Genomic DNA, 18,996 nt, shown 5'->3' on the forward strand with positions numbered 1-18,996 from the left:
CAATAACAGCGTTTAAAAATATGTCCCCGTACATAGAAAACACACTGGTGGTGGCCAAGGGGGAAGAGGCTGGGGCAGGGATGGAGTGGGAGGCTGGGGTCAGCAGATGTAAGCTTTGATACATGGAATGGAGAAACAAGAAGGTCCTACTGTAGAGCACAGGGAACTATATTCAGTAGCCTATGATAAGCCATAATGGAAAAGAATATGAAATAAGAATGTGTATATATATATATATATGTATAACGGAATCACTTTGCTCTACAGCAGAACTTAACACAACATTGTAAATCAACTATACTTCAATAAAAAAAAGTGCCCGTAATATTGGAAATATCAGCATTTTCCATGGAACATCTACTACAGCTTCATGAGCAAAGACAGTAAGAGGCATTAGTCCCCAAATATTTGCACTGTGTATTAAAAACAAAGCTACACAGAACCAATTCCACCAATGTGATAACTGTGTTTTCCATCTCTGTGAGTCGAGGATTCCTGAAACACTCACAGCAGGTCTAGCAACAATTACAGGAGGCATTCAGGAAGTAAAGATCATTGAATATAAGGCAGAAGGAGGAAAGATTGTTTTCCTCATAGAATAATGGACCTATTCTTACAAAGGTGAGTTTCTTCCAGATTTACACCAGTTCTGCAGAGGAAGACAGTATGATTTACAAAGCAAACAGGCACAAATGATTTTATGAGGCCTATTATGTCTTTGGAATCCCTTTAAGATAAAATTATATAGGCAATAATGCTATTAAAAAAGAACACCTGACCAGAGCAATTACTCCTCATAACAGAATGGTAAAATCTTTCTGAACCTCTATTCAATTCAATTGTAATATATATGATTGAAGCTGTATTCATGCCAACACCCCAATGTATATTACTGGAGATGGAAGGATAGATTTACTTTGTTCAACCTGAAGAAAACAGGGAAGCTCAGGGGCTAAAAAGAGTGCATCATAAGACAGATGAGGTATCATTTTTAAAGCTATATAATCGTTCAATGTGTCTAAACCCATTTTTATCACTTCATTATTTAATTCTGAATAAGCAGGCATGAAAAATTCTAAACTGACACTCCTCAAAGCATGTTTTCCTTCACTTGAAAAAAGGATCACATCCAAACTCATCAAATTGTATACATTAAGTATACAATACATTAAGTATGTGTATAGTTTTTTTGTATATACACCTCAAAAAAGCTGTTAAAAATTTTAAAAGCCACAAATATATTTTATTTATTTATTTATTTGTTTGTTTGTTTGCGGTACGCAGGCCTCTCACTGTTGTGGCCTCGCCCGTTGCGGAGCACAGGCTCTGGACGTGCAGGCTCAGCGGCCGTGGCTCACGGGTCCAGCCACTCTGCGGCATGTGGGATCTTCCCGGAGCAGGGCACGAACCCGCGTCCCCTGCATGGGCAGGCGGACTCTCAACCACTGCGCCACCAGGGAAGCCCCACATATATGTTTTAAAAATGGTCAGATTGAGAAACACATTCAGTTAAATAAAATGGGTTTTGAAAATTTAAGAACTTAAGATTTTCCAAATGTGGTTTTATAATAGACTCATATAGTAATTTCATTAAAACTATTTTACAACAACGAGCAAGTACGGAATGACTAGGCATTAGAACTTTAATATCTAGAACTCTACATCCCAACAATTTGAGATTACCTCATAGTGGTACATAGGAAAGTGAATAAATTAATATATACATACATACCAAAGCCACACCTTTTCCAAATGTTATACGAGACATATAAGAAGTAAAGGTCATTAGGAAACAGACAAGAACACATCAGTCTTGGTATAATTCTGGAATCTCTTTATAATTCTCAAAGATAAAAGACGTCAAACCTGCCCTCTGAGTGCTTACTCACATGACAAGGAAGGGAAAAAAAAAAACCCAACTCATCCTATTAGAGCCACATTCATACCAATTAGTGTCCCTATTCTAATGCTTTTCTCTTCTTCCTTATCACACATCCGCCCCTTCTCATCCGCCTGATCCTTGCTCAGGGAAGATGCTCCAAAAGGCCCACCCAGGTGCCAGCAATGTCCTATGGGTGAAGCAAAACGAACAGGCAGGGGTAGATAGCTGCAGTTTAGATTTTAGTCTAAGTGCGGTTGGTCATCTTAGGAGGAAAAAGACATGTGATAGACATAATTAACAGAGCACTGCCCCTGCCCTGTGGAAAAAGGACTTGCTGCCATCACTAACTTGTCTCCTTTTCTGTGTCCTATCAGACTGTAAAGGCCCCAAAGGCAGAGCTCAAGGCTTATTTGACATGAGACACCTAACACTATGCTTGGCATATAGCAGGCACTCCATCAATGGAGGCTGATTCAAACGAACAAAGGAAGAAGTAAAATACACGGTTCATATTTCCACCTTTAATGGCAAGACACCTCCCAAAGCACACAGACTGCTTTGCACGTACTAACTAACTGACACGATTTTGACTAAAATAAACAGAAAGTCTCATATGTTCACACGGCTGAGGGGTCTGCAGTCACACACCAACACAGAAGCTCAAATAGGAACACTTCTTATTTGGTCTTCTCCTCTGGGTGGTTTGAAAAATCATCATTGGTTACTTATTATATTAATCTTCCAATGCTATACACCATTAGAAAAGCTTTTTTTTTTTTTTTTTTTTTACTGTTTAATACATGAGAGGAGGGGAAAAAAGCCCAAAATCCGGATCACTTACTCTCCCGTTGCCGACACATTGCTGACTTGGGATACGTGGGCACTGTAGAAAAGAAGCAAAAGAAAGGAAGGCAGGTTAGACAGAGGACCAGAGAGTGCAAATCCAACGTGTGAGGGCACCCCGGGCTGAAAGTATTAGCCAGGCCCTGAATGACCCTCACATGACATTTAATTATCCACTGACGGATGCTGATTTTCACCTGTCTCTAGATTAGAGATGGCGCTGGGTGCATATTCCCAAACAGCTTCTTTTCTCCATGTTAAGATGTCCATGACGGATAGTTTCAAAGGTGACCCCTGAAAACCATCTCTGCCTCTCAGACTTTTGCCATGGCCCTAGTCTGGGTCTTTGAATTTTCCCCAAATGTTAATACGATTGCTGCCCACGGCTTTCCTGCTACCAACTGCCCCATCCCTGCTGTCTGCAGACAGAAGCATCTTCCTAAAACTGCTCTGAACATGGAGCGGGGGCCGTAGGGGACAGAGAACAAGGTACAAACACTGTTTGCTACACGACTCTATCTGAGCCACATTGTCTGCCTAAGTTCCTCAAGATGGAAAATACCTCAAGCTCTATAATGTTTCATCTTAACACCTAATTTATAACCCTTTTACTGAGCTTTTATAAACTTCCTCTGTTTCCCATTTTCTCCAAAGCCTGAATTCCTTTGAAAGTATTAAAAAGTAGTCAGTAAAAAAAAAAAAAAAAGTAGTCCATATAAAACGGAATGGTGAAATGAGAGAACACTATCTGATTAGCATGCTTCAGAACTTCACCCTTTTGCCCCCCATTCTACTTTCATATAAGCACAGTGTGGGTCGAGGCTGGCATCTGTTTTAACCATATCAGTGTGAGTACTTTCTTACATTCTGCCCTGTAGTGCTTAATTGGCTTCTAAATCAAGATTGAGAAGTACCTATGTTGAAAATGAGATTAAAAAAAAATCTTCAGTGCGTGTCAAACTACAGTTTTGCCTAATAGATCTAACAGTTCTCCCATTTTTACCTTCTTCTTTGTAGAAGACACCTGAAGAAAATAAAAGCTGTTCATGACCAATACGGACGGTTGCCTTTCAATCACTCCAAGCATCCTCATTTATACTACAGAATTTTCAGCATGTGAATGTGTTGCTTTGCAATCATCTGCTTTGGAATGTGTTGCTTTGCAATCATCTGTTGCTTTGGAATCATCTGAAGTACGTGGTTCTTCCATGTACATGTATATGTGTATCTCATCCCTTTCCATTTAGAACCTATGTGCTTCAAGGGATTGTGTAATATTTCTCCTTTTCTTTCATGACAATACTTACGAATACCACCAGCACCATACCCAGCACAGCACTCATCATCCCAGAGGTGATCGACAGACACTCACTCTTTAACCCCAGAGAATTCCTTTAGCGAAAGCTGTAGCTCTTTGTCATGGTCACAAACCACAGCCAAGTCCCAGAAAAACTGCATAAAAGAGTGCTGTTGTTCACACGAGAAACGTATGAGAAGAATCCTCATTAATAAATGAATGAACAAATAAATAAACCCGAATGCTTACTGAGTGCTGTGTTTCAGACATTGTGCTTAGTATTGTTTACATAGCTTTTCTCATTTACTGTTTACAATAAGTCCATGAAGTAGGTACCCTTGTTTTCTTTTCCCTATTTTCAAATGAAGAGGTTAGAGAGGTTAAGTAACTCACAGTCCTAGAGCCAAGAAGCAGATGGGCTGAGATTGGAACCAAGAAAGTTTGAGCTTAGAGTCTAAGCTCCTAATCGCTACACTCGACTTTTTGAATCCATCACTCACTAGAAGAAACACTCACTAGAGTCATCTTCCTATACGGAGGCCTGGACTTAGGTATTTAACTTTGCTTTTAATTACAACCATGTCTGCCTCACAATACCTGCTATTCATAGAGGTTCCCAGGTTACATAACCAACAATAAATCCTTTGCTGTTCTCTGTCCTTAGCTGGAACAGGCAGTCCCTGCTTTTGATGCTTGTGGCTCACCCTCTGTAAATTCAACACTGTATAATTAACTCAGGTACTCCATGTCTCACGCAGTTACACAACCTTGGTTTTGGGGGCAGGGGCCAATTTGAATAATGACTCCGGGAGAACATACAGGCGGGAAAATACAGATCTGCTAGATACTAAAAACATGACAAAGACATATAAATATAATCAGCCAATCAGTCAGCCATGCCATCTCAGAATGAAGGGATATACTTCCTTTCCTCCCTTCTATACACTTTTGACCTGAACTTCCTTTTGCTTATTAAAGCACACACTGATATTTTTATGTTCCTTTTGGGGTAGGGGGTGGGGTAGGGAGGAGAAGATGAAAAAAGGCGAGGAAGAAAGAGGCGCGGAAATGACAACAAATGGGACCAGGTTCTGAGATTCCTAACTCTCTGAGTAAGTGCTTCTCAAACTCTAATGTGCATCACAATCACCCGGGATCTTGTTCACACACAGATTCTGATACAGTAGGTCTAGGTCTAGGAAAGGGGAAGTTGAGATTTTGTATTTCTAACACATTCCCCAGTGGTTCTGATGCTGTTGATTTGTGGAGGACCACTGATTAGCAAGGTTCCAAATCCCTGCAACTAAAATTCTTTTAGACTTCAGTGACTTAGATATCACAATTGCTGTTTTTAAAGATTCTAAGTTATGAAGGTATGATTTGGAAAACATATGCTAATTGGAATGAATAAAAGGCAATACATCAACATTTCCCTCAGAGCTTAAAGAAAAATGACCTGAGCCATCTGAATCAGTCTTAAAGAGCCTTTCTCAGAATGCAAAATAAATGAATAAATCAATAATAAGACTAAGTAATTAAACCATATTGATTTTTGTTAATACATTTATCTTAGGTCAAATTTATGATAAATTTATATTTTTGTGTTTTTGTAATAGGCCTTTGGAATTTTTGGTATTACTTCATGTGTCCATACTTCCATGCTTTTAAAATAGAATTTTTCTAAAGGAAGTATTCTTTTTTTTTAAATGCCAAGAAACTATTATAGAGAGAAGAAAAATCTCTCATCCAAAATACAGAAATCTGTACAACTCTGCCACAATCAATACACATGGGCTGTACAAATTCACACCAGTTCATAATTTACCAAACAAACTATGACTAAGAAGGTTCACAAAATAGATGGTGGTTTATGGAAAAGACTTTTACCCAATTAAGTACAAGAAAAGTTACAAACCACACCTCCACTTTCTAAAAATAAGAAGTATACTTAGTCTTAGAAAACTACAAGCTAGCAAATGTACAGAGAGCTGGCTGGTGCTAACACCACACTTGAGATAGTGTCTTTTTAAGAGTCTTTTTCAAAGCCTGTTGCCACTGCAGATTCTGGTCACTTGCTACTTTCAAGGCCAAAAACACAATACAAGGTCTGACCATTTCCTCAGGTCATACTTACTAGTTTGTCTTAGGTACATTTATACATATTTAAGAGCTAGGTAAAAGTCTTGTCATAAAATTTCCAGTACTACATGTTTAAAATGTTGAGCTTCCCTGTTGAGCTGCCAAAAAGGATGACAACTTTAAGTGTCATAGTGCAAATTTTCTCTGCAAGTTCTACTGCAGAGAAAGGTTCTTTGAAATACAGATTTGTGTTAAAGGGACTGATGTAAAAATGTAGGCATCATGTCTGGGAGAAACTGAAATCACCCTAGGACTTCTCTCCCTTGCAAATAAGGTGATCATTTACTTGGACTCACAGGCTATTAAATCATTGAAAGGTACTGTCCAAACTATGGCACTGTCACTTAAAAATGTTTTTACCACTCTATCTTGTGCCAGATCTTCACAGCTGTGACATGGTTTAAATTCCATAATCCATCCCCCAAGAGGCGCCCACCCAAAGCAAGTATCAAATTTATCCATCCATTATAAGATGATCCATCCATTGACTATATCTTAACCTGATATAGTCATCGTATTGTAGTGTTTGGAAGGGCTTGTTCTGTCCAAGAGAAGTTCCTCCTTCCAGCTGATTCTGCTGTCTACCGTTTGTATGTTGGTACTGTTTTGGCTGCTATCTCCTGCTCGTGAGGCTTCGTACAGCACACAAATGGAGCCAACCTCTCTAATTCTGTAGGACACTTCGTAAGGGTCAACCCAGAGTGTGAGTTCACTTGGGAGAAGTCTGAACAGCTCCTGACCGCTCAGTCCAATCCCCTGTGCTGCCTGTCCAATGCGAGGATCCATTTTATGGCTGATGCGAATACAACGGTAACCCGATCCCTTGCAGGGCTTTTCTGGGAACCAGGGATGTTTCTAATGTTCTGCCAGCAACTCCTGCAGGCTCTGGCGGAAGGACTGCAGCTGTCGCTCGCTCGTGAGCCCCTTGATGCGGAGGAACTTGGAGATGAACGTCTTGTTGGCGGCCATCTCGCCTATCACAGTGTTGGCCCGGGTGTAGAAGGGATGCGCGGGGTCGGCCCGGGCTCCCTCACAGGTCAGAGGGCTGAGAGAGAGGGAGGGGCGGATGGCTACGCTTTTTCTCCTTTCTTTAGAGTAAAAAAGTTATTTTTTTTTTTTTTTTTTTTTTTTTGCGGTAGGCGGGCCTCTCACTGTTGTGGCCTCTCCCCTTGCAGAGCACAGGCTCCGGATGCGCAGGCTCAGCAGCCATGGCTCACGGGCCTAGCCGCTCTGCGGCATGTGGGATCTTCCCAGACCGGGGCACGAACCCGTGTCCCCTGCATCGGCAGGCGGACTCTCAACCACTGCGCCACCAGGGAAGCCCAAAAAGTTATTTTTGAGACAGGAGGTGGCCAGAGAGAGGAAGAGACGAGCGACCGCGGCCTGGTCACAGCGCCCGGACCTCCCAGGCCACCGCCGCCTACGGCTCTGCAGCCTCCGAAGCTCCCAACAGTTGCATTTCCAGCTCTGAGGGGCCTAAAGAAAGTATTCTGAAAAGGGGATGTTTTGCGTTGGGAATCAGAAAAGTGAAGTTCTGGTCTTGGCTCTGCAGTTAATTAGCTGCAATCACAGTCAGATGGTTGGTTAGCTTGGCTGCTTTGGGTTGGTTTCTTCATACAGAAAATGAAAGCCTTGGTTGATGATCTCTGTGATTTTCTTTTAGCTCTAAAAGTTTATGACTATCTCAGTTTCAAGTTTATTGCCCTAAAGTTTAAATCATTACAAAAGGTTATAACTAACTGCATATTTAGTTTTATGACAGTGTCAGTCATAGGGTTTATCAGATACCAAAACGGCTTTGGTCAGGTATCCAATCACCTCCATAGTTCCTGTGGGATGTGCTTAACAATTCATCAATAACAAGATTTCTAAGAATATTTAATGTCAGAAATAGGGCCTGCTTCCATTGCTATAATCAGCTTATGGAGGTAATGTTAAGACACTAACAAAAAGACAATAAGCAAATAAGCTAAAGTGAAAGATAATGATTTTCTTCATCTACACGTAGCTTGTTTTCTATCCCCTGCAGAGAGCTAAGAATAATGAATTTTTTTCAGAGCACTTGACTGATTTGCTAAGAAAATCTCTTACTTATGCAGTGTAAACACCTGAATATGGAAGAATTCATTTCCTAATGTTGATAAAGCAAGTATTCAAAACTAAAATAAATAAGCAGACTCAGCATTATGGTCAATTTCATTACCCAAGCCTACTTAAGTGATGATGCAAATGAATGTTCTCCTGGTACAGTCATTCAAAACAGATTCTAAGCCTACTCTGAAATATATTCTATGATATAGTTACATATATTTAGTCTTTATTTCTATTAGCAAAACATTTCCATAAAGTGATTATGCTCATCTATGTTAGTCTATAAAATTTGCATGTGATAAGGTGCATAAAATGCCTTTTGACAAGTGATTCTCTTATTAGATCACTTGATTTGAAATAAAGAAATCTTTCAAATCTACTGAAACCAGACATCTTGAAGAAGGATGTGTTCTCTTTTTACTGTCCTCTTACTTCAGTATATTCTCTTTTCAGTGGTGTATAAAATGCTGCCCGTAAAATATTGTTTTAGTAGGAACCATTAGGTCTAAAAGAATTATCCTTTTTCTCTAGAAGATAATATTTACATTCAATTTTTTTAATGAGTAAGAATTTAAAAGACAATTATGTGATGTTTGTTTAAGCCTCAGGATGAGGATCCAGTAACTAATCATCAAACCAGAATGAAACCCTTAATTTGTCTGTTTAACAGAATACAGTATTTTTAGTATCATCTTAAAATACTAAAAGTTGATACACAGTGTCAACATTATAAGATGATTATACCACTATTTCCTTGTAACTGTATAATGAATTTGTAAATTAAAACATTTTCATGATTTTAGTTCAATTCTCTACAGTGCCATAAAATAAATACACTCAGTTCTCAATAGTTATTCACTTTGCTTTAACTTTTAGTTATGATTATCACATGCAGAAATCTTAGGGAGCATTTATAGGTATTTAGATTTTGACAAAAAATATTTATCCCCACATATTTTTATCGAAACTCACACATACTATTCCTTTAAGTATTAGGACTGATTTGAAGAAACGAATTATTCTTCATTCCTATATCTTTTTTTGTTTGATTGTTTGTTTTGCGGTACACGGGCCTCTCACTGTTGTGGCCTCTCCCGTTGCGGAGCACAGGCTCCGGACGCGCAGGCTCAGCGGCCACGGCTCACAGGCCTAGCCACTCCGCGGCATGTGGGATCTTCCTGGACCAGGGCACGAACCAGTGTCCCCTGCATCGGCAGGTGGACTCTCAACCACTGCGCCACCAGGGAAGCTCCATTCCTATATCTTGATACTGTATTAAATATTTTCTAACAAATTAAACTGAGCCCATCAAAACGTCAAAATACATTTTGTACAGCTTCTTTCGGGCCCTAATTATGGGAGTTATCAGTTTCACATATTTAGAATGTTTTGCATAAAAAGAAATTCAGAGGTTTATTTCAGTTTTTAGACTAAGGTCTTTATAAAGCAAAATTAAGAAATGAAATGGAGAGGTGACTATATATACTACACCCATTTATAGATGAGGAAATTGAGGTTCCGAGAGGTTTAGTATCTCACTCAAGTTTACACAGCTCTGATTCCATCTCATGTAATCTGGCTTCAGATATGTCCTTAATAAAAACATAATCCTTATTCTCAAATAATGCTGCTATTCACATAAATCTTTGGCTACACATCTATTTCTTTTCTTAGAATTAGAACAGATTATTAAAAGTACTTTTTGCATTCACATGGAAATTTCTTCTCAAAGTTTATGCTTTCCAGAAAACCTTTTATTTCATCTAGGTTTTCATGTTTATTAGCATAAAATTGCATGAAGTATTCTATAACCTTTTAAAAACTACTATACCCCTCACAGCAAACTTCACTTCTGATTATCAGTATTGTCCTTTTTTTTGTTTTTAAGTTTACCAGAGGTTTTCTTTTTTATTATTTTCATTTTTACTCGCAAAGAATGAGTTCCTTGATTCAAACATGAGTTCTGCTATTTTTTTTTTTTTTTTTTTTTTGCGGTACACGGGCCTCTCACTGCTGTGGCCTCTCCCGTTGCGGAGCACAGGCTCCGGACGCGCAGGCTCAGTGGCCATGGCTTACGGGCCCAGCCGCTCTGTGGCATGTGGGATCTTCCCAGACCAGGGAACGAACCCATGTCCCCTGCATCAGCAGGCGGACTCTCAACCACTGCGCCACCAGGGAAGCCCAAAGTTCTGCTATTTTTATGTTTTCTTTTATTATTACTAAATTCTTTCGGGTTTCCAAGAAGTTGCTTTTCTTCCTTTTTATAACTTCTTATTCTGAATGTGTGGCTCATTTACCTTCGATCTTTTTAAGAAGGTGAAGTTACCTCTTAAAAAGAACTTAGATCTCATTCCACAAATTTTGATATGTACTTTTCCTCTTTTTCTTCCAAATAGTCTGTTTTTATTTTCTATTTGAATTTCTTCCTCCCTTTAGGAGAGTTTTCGTTGGTTGACTGGAAATTTTTTGTTATTAATTACACTGTGGTTAGAAGACATGACTTAATATTTCTACTCTTCAAGAACTTTTAGAGATAGCTGAGTAATCTTTTAGAAAGTAGCAGGGATGCTTAAGCCCTATTTGTAGGTTGTAAAGTTTAGTGTATGTGATGTTCCTATATTTTAAATCTTATTAATTTTATTAAATTCTCAGCGCTATTTATTTTATAAATTTTTTTTGCTATAGACATATTGTGGTATATATAAGTTCTATACATCAAATGTGTTTGTATGTTTATCCTTGTTAACTTAAGGGTTTAAATTTATATGATTTGATACAGTGCTAGTTTATACATACTTATTATTTTAACCTTTATATTTTTAGTATGGATTTTACCCAATAAAGTAAGTCTAGGTTTGTCCTGTTTAATGGATTTGGCTTTAAACTCTAGTTGTTCTGGTATTGATATTGCTATCTCTGCTTTCTTTCTGTTCATATTTATCAGAGATAAATCCTATATTATTAACCTTTCTGTGCTGTTTTGTTTAGGCATAGCTCTCTTGAGCAAAACATAGTTCAAGCAGTCATTTTAAAAAAGTATTTTTAGCTTTTATCAAAGAATTTAATCCATTTACACTTACTGTCATAGCTGATACATTTTTTCTAGTTTTATGTTTTTGCTTTATGTTTTATAATTTTGGAGCTTCCTTTTCCTTTGATTTCTGTCTTTGCTCTTATCTTCTGAGGTGATTTGGGATGTACGAATCCTATGCACAATTCTACTAGTTGTTGCCTCTCCAACCCATACATCTGTAACTATTAAAACTGAAACAAAAACCCAAAAAACAAACCACCAAAAAAAACCCCTGAAACGCTTGATGCCTGCTTCTACTCTCCTACCTTCCATGTAAGATAAGAAATTTAGAATTTCATTACTTTCTTTGGCCCTCCAGTAATAATTATAATCAGGTTTCTACTTCTTAATTAAAAAAATATTTGGGGGGATTCACCTCTCATTTAGCTGGGTATATATTAACACTGATTTCTACTTCTATTTCTATTAGTATGGTTTCCTCCTTAGAATCATAATTTTCGGGTTGGCTTTCTGATCTCTGACTTTCATATCTAACATTATTTCTCTCTCAGCTTTTTCTTTACCCTTTTTATTTTGGAAGAGCTTCTCAAGTTTCTCTCTCATCATGTACTTGATTTATTTTAAATACTTTCTGCTCTTTACTGCTTTCCAAAGTTTTAAAAATCTCTGCAAATACGTTTCTATGCTTCTCTTTCTCTCATTTCAGCTGTTCTTGTGTGTCTCTAGCCTTTTAATTCTCAACTTATTCTCTCCTTACAGGTTCCTACTCATATTTCAAAGAGGTTGGTTATGTCCTTGAGCATTTTTGGAGAAGATTAGCACATATTACTTCTCAAGTTTTCCTGTGAATCATACAAAACACAGTTTTCTGAAATCTGTTTCTACTCTGAGTCCTCAGAGCAAGTCATCCTTTCCCCTAGCTTGTAATTTCTCTTTATAGGTCCCAAATAGTTATTTGTGTTTAGGGGTTCATAAGGGGGAACAAACAATTCAGGCAGAGCCATTATCAAGCACCTGGCTGGGTATATTGTTCTGAGTTTATTTCATTGTCGCTTGGCCACAGGCAGATGCCTCCTCTTGGATTTAGACTTTAAAAGCCAGGATACGATTCTGCCCTTGAACAATCTACATGCATACTTGAGTGGACTTGCTGTTTAGTCCAATTTATGATTAAGCTGGAGAATCAGACACAAATTTGTAGTTTGTCTTTGTGCGGTGTACACTTGAAAGCATGCATTAAATCCAATAATCTTCCTGCCTTTATCCCTCAGGTAACTGAGCATCCCAGGGGGATACCTCCTCCTCTCCATTGTTTTGGGTACTTAATGTTCTAGTCTCTAAATGGGAGGTGAAAAAGAATACACAACTCAGCTCTGGATGGTTCAGAAAATAAGTTTCTGCTCAGTTGGGGGAATGTCACTTGCTTTTCTGGTCAGTGCAGTAGACACTGGAAGGAATCCAAGTCAGTTTTTTTTGCCTTCCTTCTCTCTTTGTGGTCACTATGTTGTTTAGATGGTGAAACATGAAGCCTGCAAGGTGAAAATGTTTGTCAGTTCATCTCCATTGATGACTTACAGTTTTCTTCTTCTTTTTTTAAAAATAAATTTATTTATTTATTTACTTTTGGCTGTGTTGGGTCTTTGTTGCTGCGCACAGGCTTTTCTCTAGTTGGCGGCGAGCGGGGGCTACTCTTCGTTGCAGTGCACGGGCTTCTCATGGAGGTGGCTTCTCTTGTTGTGAAGCATGGGCTCTAGGCATGTGGGCTTCAGCAGTTGTGGCATACAGGCTCAATAGTTGTGGCTCTCAGGCTCTAGAGCGCAGCCTCAGTAGTTGTGGCACACGGACTTAGTTGCAACCGTGGGATCTTCCTGGCCCAGGGCTCGAACATGTGTTCCCTGCATTGGTAGGCGGACTCTTAACCACTGCGCCACCAGGGAAGCCCCTACAGTTTTCTTCATCATTGTTATAAACTTGTCTCTAGTTTTTGTCTTTTATATCATCATTAGAATTTAAATGGGAAGCTGGGAGTAGTTATATCAGACAAAGCTAGTCTGCTTTTAACCTAGAGGTTTACATTTTATTAAAATCTTAAGTTCTTATAAACAGAAGTCTATAGGGAGGCAGGGAGACCAACCACTGCGCCACCAGGGAAGCCCCGAAAGTTCTTTCCTTTTTAAAGGTGGAATAATACTCCACTGTATAGTCTGCATTTTGTTTATCCATTCATCCACTGATGAACATTTGGGTTGCTTCCATCTTTTGGCTATTGTGAATAATGCTATTATGACCATGGGTGCACAAACATCTCTTTGGGACCCTACTTTCAATTCTTTTGAGTATATACCTAGAAATGGAACTCCTGGATCATACGGTAATTCTAAGTTTAATGTTTTGAGGAACCACCTTTACTAATTTTGTTAGAAGCTGCAACGTTTTACATTTCAACCAGGAATGCACAAGTGATTCAATTTCTTGTCATCTTTACCAATACTTGTTATTATTATTATCATAGTAGCCATCCTACTGGGTATGAGGTAGTGTCTCATCGTAGTTTTGATTTGTATATCCCTGATGACTAGTGATGTGGAGCATCTTTTCATGTGCTTATTGGCCATTTGTATATGTTCTCTGGAGAAATGCCAATTCAAGTCTTTTGCCCATTTTTTAATTGTGTTGTATTTGTTTTTTGTTGAGTTTTAGGAGTTCTCTATCTGTTCTAGATATTAATCCCTTATCAGATATATGATTTGCAAATATCCCCCCCCATTTTGTGAGTTGCCTTTTTCTTCTCTTGATAATGTTATTTTTTTGATCACAAAATGTTTAAAAATTTAAAGAAGTCCAATTTATCTATTTTTTCCTTTTGTTTCCTGTGCCTTTGGTGTCACACCTAGGAAATCATCGCCAAATCCAATCTCATGGAGCTTTTGCCCAATGTTTTCTTCTAAGAATTTTGTAGTTTTAGCTCTTATATGTAGATCTTTGATCTATTTTGAGTTAATTTTTGTATATGGTGTTAGGTAAGGGTTCATTAGGTAAGGGTTCAACTTCATGCTTCTGCATGTGGATATCCGGTTTTCCCAGCACTACTTGTTGAAGAGACTGTTCTGTGACACTTTTTGAAAATATGGACACCCAGCCCACTTGAGACTCAGAATCTTGGCCAGTGAGACCCAGGCACCTTTAATGAGCTCCACATACTTCATACCACTAAGAAAGTATTATCAAAAACCAGAAGAATAACAAATGTTGACAAGTATGTAGAAAAACAGGACTCTTGTGCATTACTAGTGGAAATGTACTTAAAAATGTTTAAGGTGGTAAATTTTATATTATGTGTATTTTATTGCAATTGAAAAATAATTTAAAGCTGTTTAAATGGCAAATTTTATTTTATTTATATATTACCACCAAGAAAAAAAGAAAAAAGAGCTCCATAAGCAGAGGTGATGTACCTCCTCAGTTAAGAAATACCGTTGTAGTCAAAAAGGACAAGGTAAAAACTATTTACATATATAGTTATCTGTGTCTAAAGACACCCAAAATATCTAGCTGACTTTATCATCTTGGGAAAAAAAAATCAAGTAGATAATTAAATAAAACGCCTGCTTATTTGTTCTACTTTTTAGTTAGTAGCCTGAAACAGGCTTATAAACAAACACAGTGTGTGGTATGATATACTTCTCCAAACTATCCCATCTGATAATAAGAGCTTTTTACCTCAAAGTGATAATTTAGAAAACATACATTATGCTTAAGGAGAAAAGTAAACTATTAAAAATTTAATAATACTACCCCCCGCCAAATAACAAACAGAAATTCTAGCACAAGTTGTTTGGAAAGGTAATCCCCAAAAAGCTATCTAAAGATGAGTTAGAAATAAGTTTTCTACATATCAAGATAAGAGTGGTATGATATAATTTCCGGATCCCACCTGGTATCTATTTAAATCTGAATTTATCCAAAGCTAAATTTTTTCTTCAACATAAATCCTGCAGTTAAAAGACTTTCATAAAATTGATGCTTCCTGGAGTCTAAGAATACAAAGTTAATAAAATCCTAAAGAATGAGTTTGTGTGCCAAACAGCTAATTTAGAAATCAATCTAATTGATGTTCCTGATTCAGGAAAATTAGAAAACATACGAGGGGGTGGGAGGGAGGTCTAAGAGGGAGGGGACATAGGTATACATATAGCTGATTCACTTCATCGTACAGCAGAAACTCACACAATATTGTAAAGCAATTATACTCCAATTAAAAAAAAAAGAAAAGAAAACATATGAAATACTGAAACTGACCCTAAGCGATTCCAAATCTGCTAAAATAGCAATTTAGCTTCAATTTGCATGATGAGTATTAAAACTTGGGCTGAAATTGATAAAGACTTAATTTCAAGGTTTCAGTGAAGCACAAAATGAGAAGGGGAAAACAAGAGGATCAGTGCAGACACTAGAAGACAAGTGTTAGGAATGAGACACTACTCAGAGGCCAGGTGAGTTGTTTAGAGCCCAGTGAAGAAAACTGGTTATAGGTATGCAGGCCCTGAAGCATATACTCAGGATTTTCATAAAGCACAGGCAAAGATGGGTGCTAGGTATATGTAAAATTTAGGTATTCATAAAGAAGGAATTCATGGGTCAAAGTTAGATGGGATAGGATGAGGACGGGACCTGACCCTGGCCGTACGGAAGGTGAAGATAGTGTGGGGAGATGGGAGCAGGTAGAGATGAGGAGGAATAGAAAGTGGAGATCAAGAACCCTACTCCCAGTGGAAATAACCACAGAAATCAAAACCTGGGCTTGGCAACACTGAAGACTTCGATAAATAGAAGTAGAACTAGCAACAGATCCCAACCAGATCTGACTGGACGTCACCAAAAGAATTCAGACAACAGGCTGCATGTGGCACAGAAGAACACCTACTGTAAGCTGCTTTCACACTAATCTGAGCAATTGAGGTAGGGGCTCCTTTTCTGGGATTCCAACCTAGACTAGGAAAGAGGCCAGGGTGTGGGCATCTTTGCCAAGCATGTTCTGCACCCTTAGCACGCAGGTTCGTGTTTATTTGCGGCAATCTCACTAAGGGTTTGGTATAACCGGTCCTTCCCTTTCATTCCCTTAATCACTTCAACAGGGCGGGTGATCTCTAATGAGCATCTGGGAAACAATGACACCTACTGTTTGAGCTACTGTAGCTGCAATAAACTTGCCACATGGGATGGTGGCAGGTGTAGATTTGTAGCTACTATTTCTTTCCTTTGCAAAAAAGGACAAATGGCTCTACGGTGAATTAGGTTAGGTTGGAGAAGTACTGGAATTAAAGAAGACAGAGTTCTTATCACAGAAAACTATTCATCTAGAATGAGAACATCTGAGTGCATGTCTATTTATAAGAGGCCTACCTTACTACAGAAAGGCCTGAAGGCAGTGGAACCGTACAGTAGACTAACACGTGGTTCAGCTGTAGATGTTAGAATAGCAATCACAGAAACCGCAATTCTACAGGGTGAACGGTGGAGCAAGGTAATGACTGAAATGGCTCCTCTCGGTCTCTGTTCCTGTGACCGACCTCCCTACCCCCAGCCACAGGAAGGTCCTGGAACCTCCACTAGTGCACTGCAGCCTCTCGGTATGCTCTGCATCTCTACTCCAGACACAGACCCTCTCTTGCTGTTATAAATAATGCACCTTGTCTCCACTCCAATTGCTGGATGCCTGTCTGATCTACTGTATCTGAGTTCCTTTATAGAGCAGCTATTCTCCTTCCTCTGAAATGGGAGGCCTGCTTTGCCCTCATGTTCTCTCTGTTTTGATTTGGTCTACCTGAAGACTGCCCACTCCCAAACTTGCAGCCACTGAGATGTGCCATTCTACCTTATGTCGGATCTCTCAGAATAAACCACAAAACGGAATACCCCTCCGTTCAATACCCCATCCCCTCCGCCTGGCTGCTTGTGGCTGAATCTACTTCTGGTGAACACCCACCTCGGATGTGTCTCATCTCTTGACTGGGCCTTTCCTCCCCTGAAAAACCTGCCCAATGAACACTGTCAATACATAATATTTAGTATTCAATATCCTTAGCCAGGGAAGATACCATTTTGCCACTACCAATCATTTTTTACTTTTCAAAGGCACAGAAAAAATTATTTTGGATTTAAAAGAGCCAATTTAGTTCTTCATCATGTTAATAAATCATTATGGAATTCATTAGTCATGTAATGACTCCCCTTTTCTAACACTGCAGCAAAGGAATTGTAATAAAGTTGGAGGGAAAGGAATAGAAGACAAGGACATTACAAACATTTATTTAAAATGTTGAAGCACTCATTTGCTCTTACTAGAGGTAGTGCAAAAAAAAATGTACTGATTTATAAATTAAATTATCAGTGGACATGTTTCTGTTTCTAGTCCCCAAATCTAGAACTTAGTCATAATTAACGATCATGTTTTCCTCTTTCTACTTGAATTCTGTACGCTAGATTAACTCAAGAAAAGTCAATCTCAAACCAGCCATGCAAATAATTAAAAAAAAAAAAACAGTTCATGTGTTATCAATAGATTCTCCCTATTTCATGTCAAGTGGGTAAGAAAAAAAGCTAAATTAACTTGTACCAACTTAATTCTTACATAATTTTTAAGATTATCATGTAATGTTATTCAGAAAAAGAAACTACTTTTGAAATTTTTAATTTCAGGCCAAATAATTATGAGTGTTGCCTTTATGAAATCTCTCCACTTAGTTTAAATTCCCCTCACAGGAAAAGAGTGCCTGCTGGTAACTTTTCCTTTTTCTGCAAATTTACCACTACTGTAAATGTGGGTTAGTATGCACATTCATTTTCTCCCCTACTTTGATCATATTTTAGTTTTTATGACTCTTAACACTGAAAGGTCAAATAGCTTCTATTGAGAGTTCAGTAAATATACGAATTTTCTTTACATTTTTTTGCTTTCATTTTGGAAGTACAGCATTTCTTTTTTCAAGATGACAGAATTACTCTAGATAATTACAAAATTTACACTCTAAAACACAATTATGTGTATTTGAGGACTTACAACTTATAAGTCCATTTTCCCCATCTGCTTTTTAAAACAGTAGTAAAAAAAAAAAAAATTCAATACTATGTAAAACATAGATTGATGCTACCCAGAGTAATAAAACTAAGACATTCAGAGAATAGTTTTCATTAGTTGTCATGATCTGGTGCTGGAGTCTTCTGTACTGTGTAAAACTTAATTTCCATTAATATATGATAATCATTTGTTTGATATTACTGTGTGTATTTACATAATGAATACTAGCATCACTGTGTACCCAGCAAGAACATCCTCATGGGTTTACAGTAATTGCACAGTCAAGATAGCCTATGAACCAGAATGTGCTGATCTGGTTGGCAGGAAACCAGGACGAATCAAATGGACCACCATGTCTCAGACTGAAACCTCAGATGTTCCCTGCTTTGCCACAAAGTGATTACACAACAAGCTTCAAGTAGCTAAAGGGCAGAGCACGACTGCAAACCAGTTACTTGGCCAAGCCTGACGCCCTATGACACATTTCGGAACTGTGGTGGTTGAATTAAGGTCTAAATCTAACACTGAGACTATTGCAACAAATCAGACTCAAAAACAAACAAAATATTTATGTGATACCCTGACACTGCTTTTTTTTTTTTTTAACATCTTTATTGGAGTATAATTGCTTT

The 18,996-nt window shown here is 38.2% G+C and overlaps 1 protein-coding gene and 1 pseudogene across 3 annotated transcripts in view; both read right to left on the reverse strand.

The window, feature by feature from the left end:
• Positions 1-18,996, reverse strand: part of FAM13A (family with sequence similarity 13 member A) — a 329,540-nt gene that overhangs the window by 63,129 nt on the left and 247,415 nt on the right. For both annotated transcript variants that reach the window (XM_081232918.1, XM_081232919.1), the window contains one exon: positions 2,724-2,765. In XM_081232918.1, coding sequence (XP_081089044.1) covers positions 2,724-2,765 — 42 coding nt within the window. The remainder of the gene's footprint in view (positions 1-2,723; positions 2,766-18,996) is intronic.
• LOC308620249 (protein BTG1-like) lies at positions 5,894-7,985 on the reverse strand (annotated as a pseudogene). The gene is made up of 3 exons: positions 7,950-7,985; positions 7,475-7,637; positions 5,894-7,249 (listed from the first exon to the last, which is right to left on the reverse strand). The product of its transcript is annotated as a protein BTG1-like (transcript).

Source organism: Mesoplodon bidens, assembly GCF_964165515.1.
Source record: "Mesoplodon bidens genome assembly, chromosome: 1".
Taxonomy (NCBI): Eukaryota; Metazoa; Chordata; class Mammalia; order Artiodactyla; family Ziphiidae; genus Mesoplodon; species Mesoplodon bidens.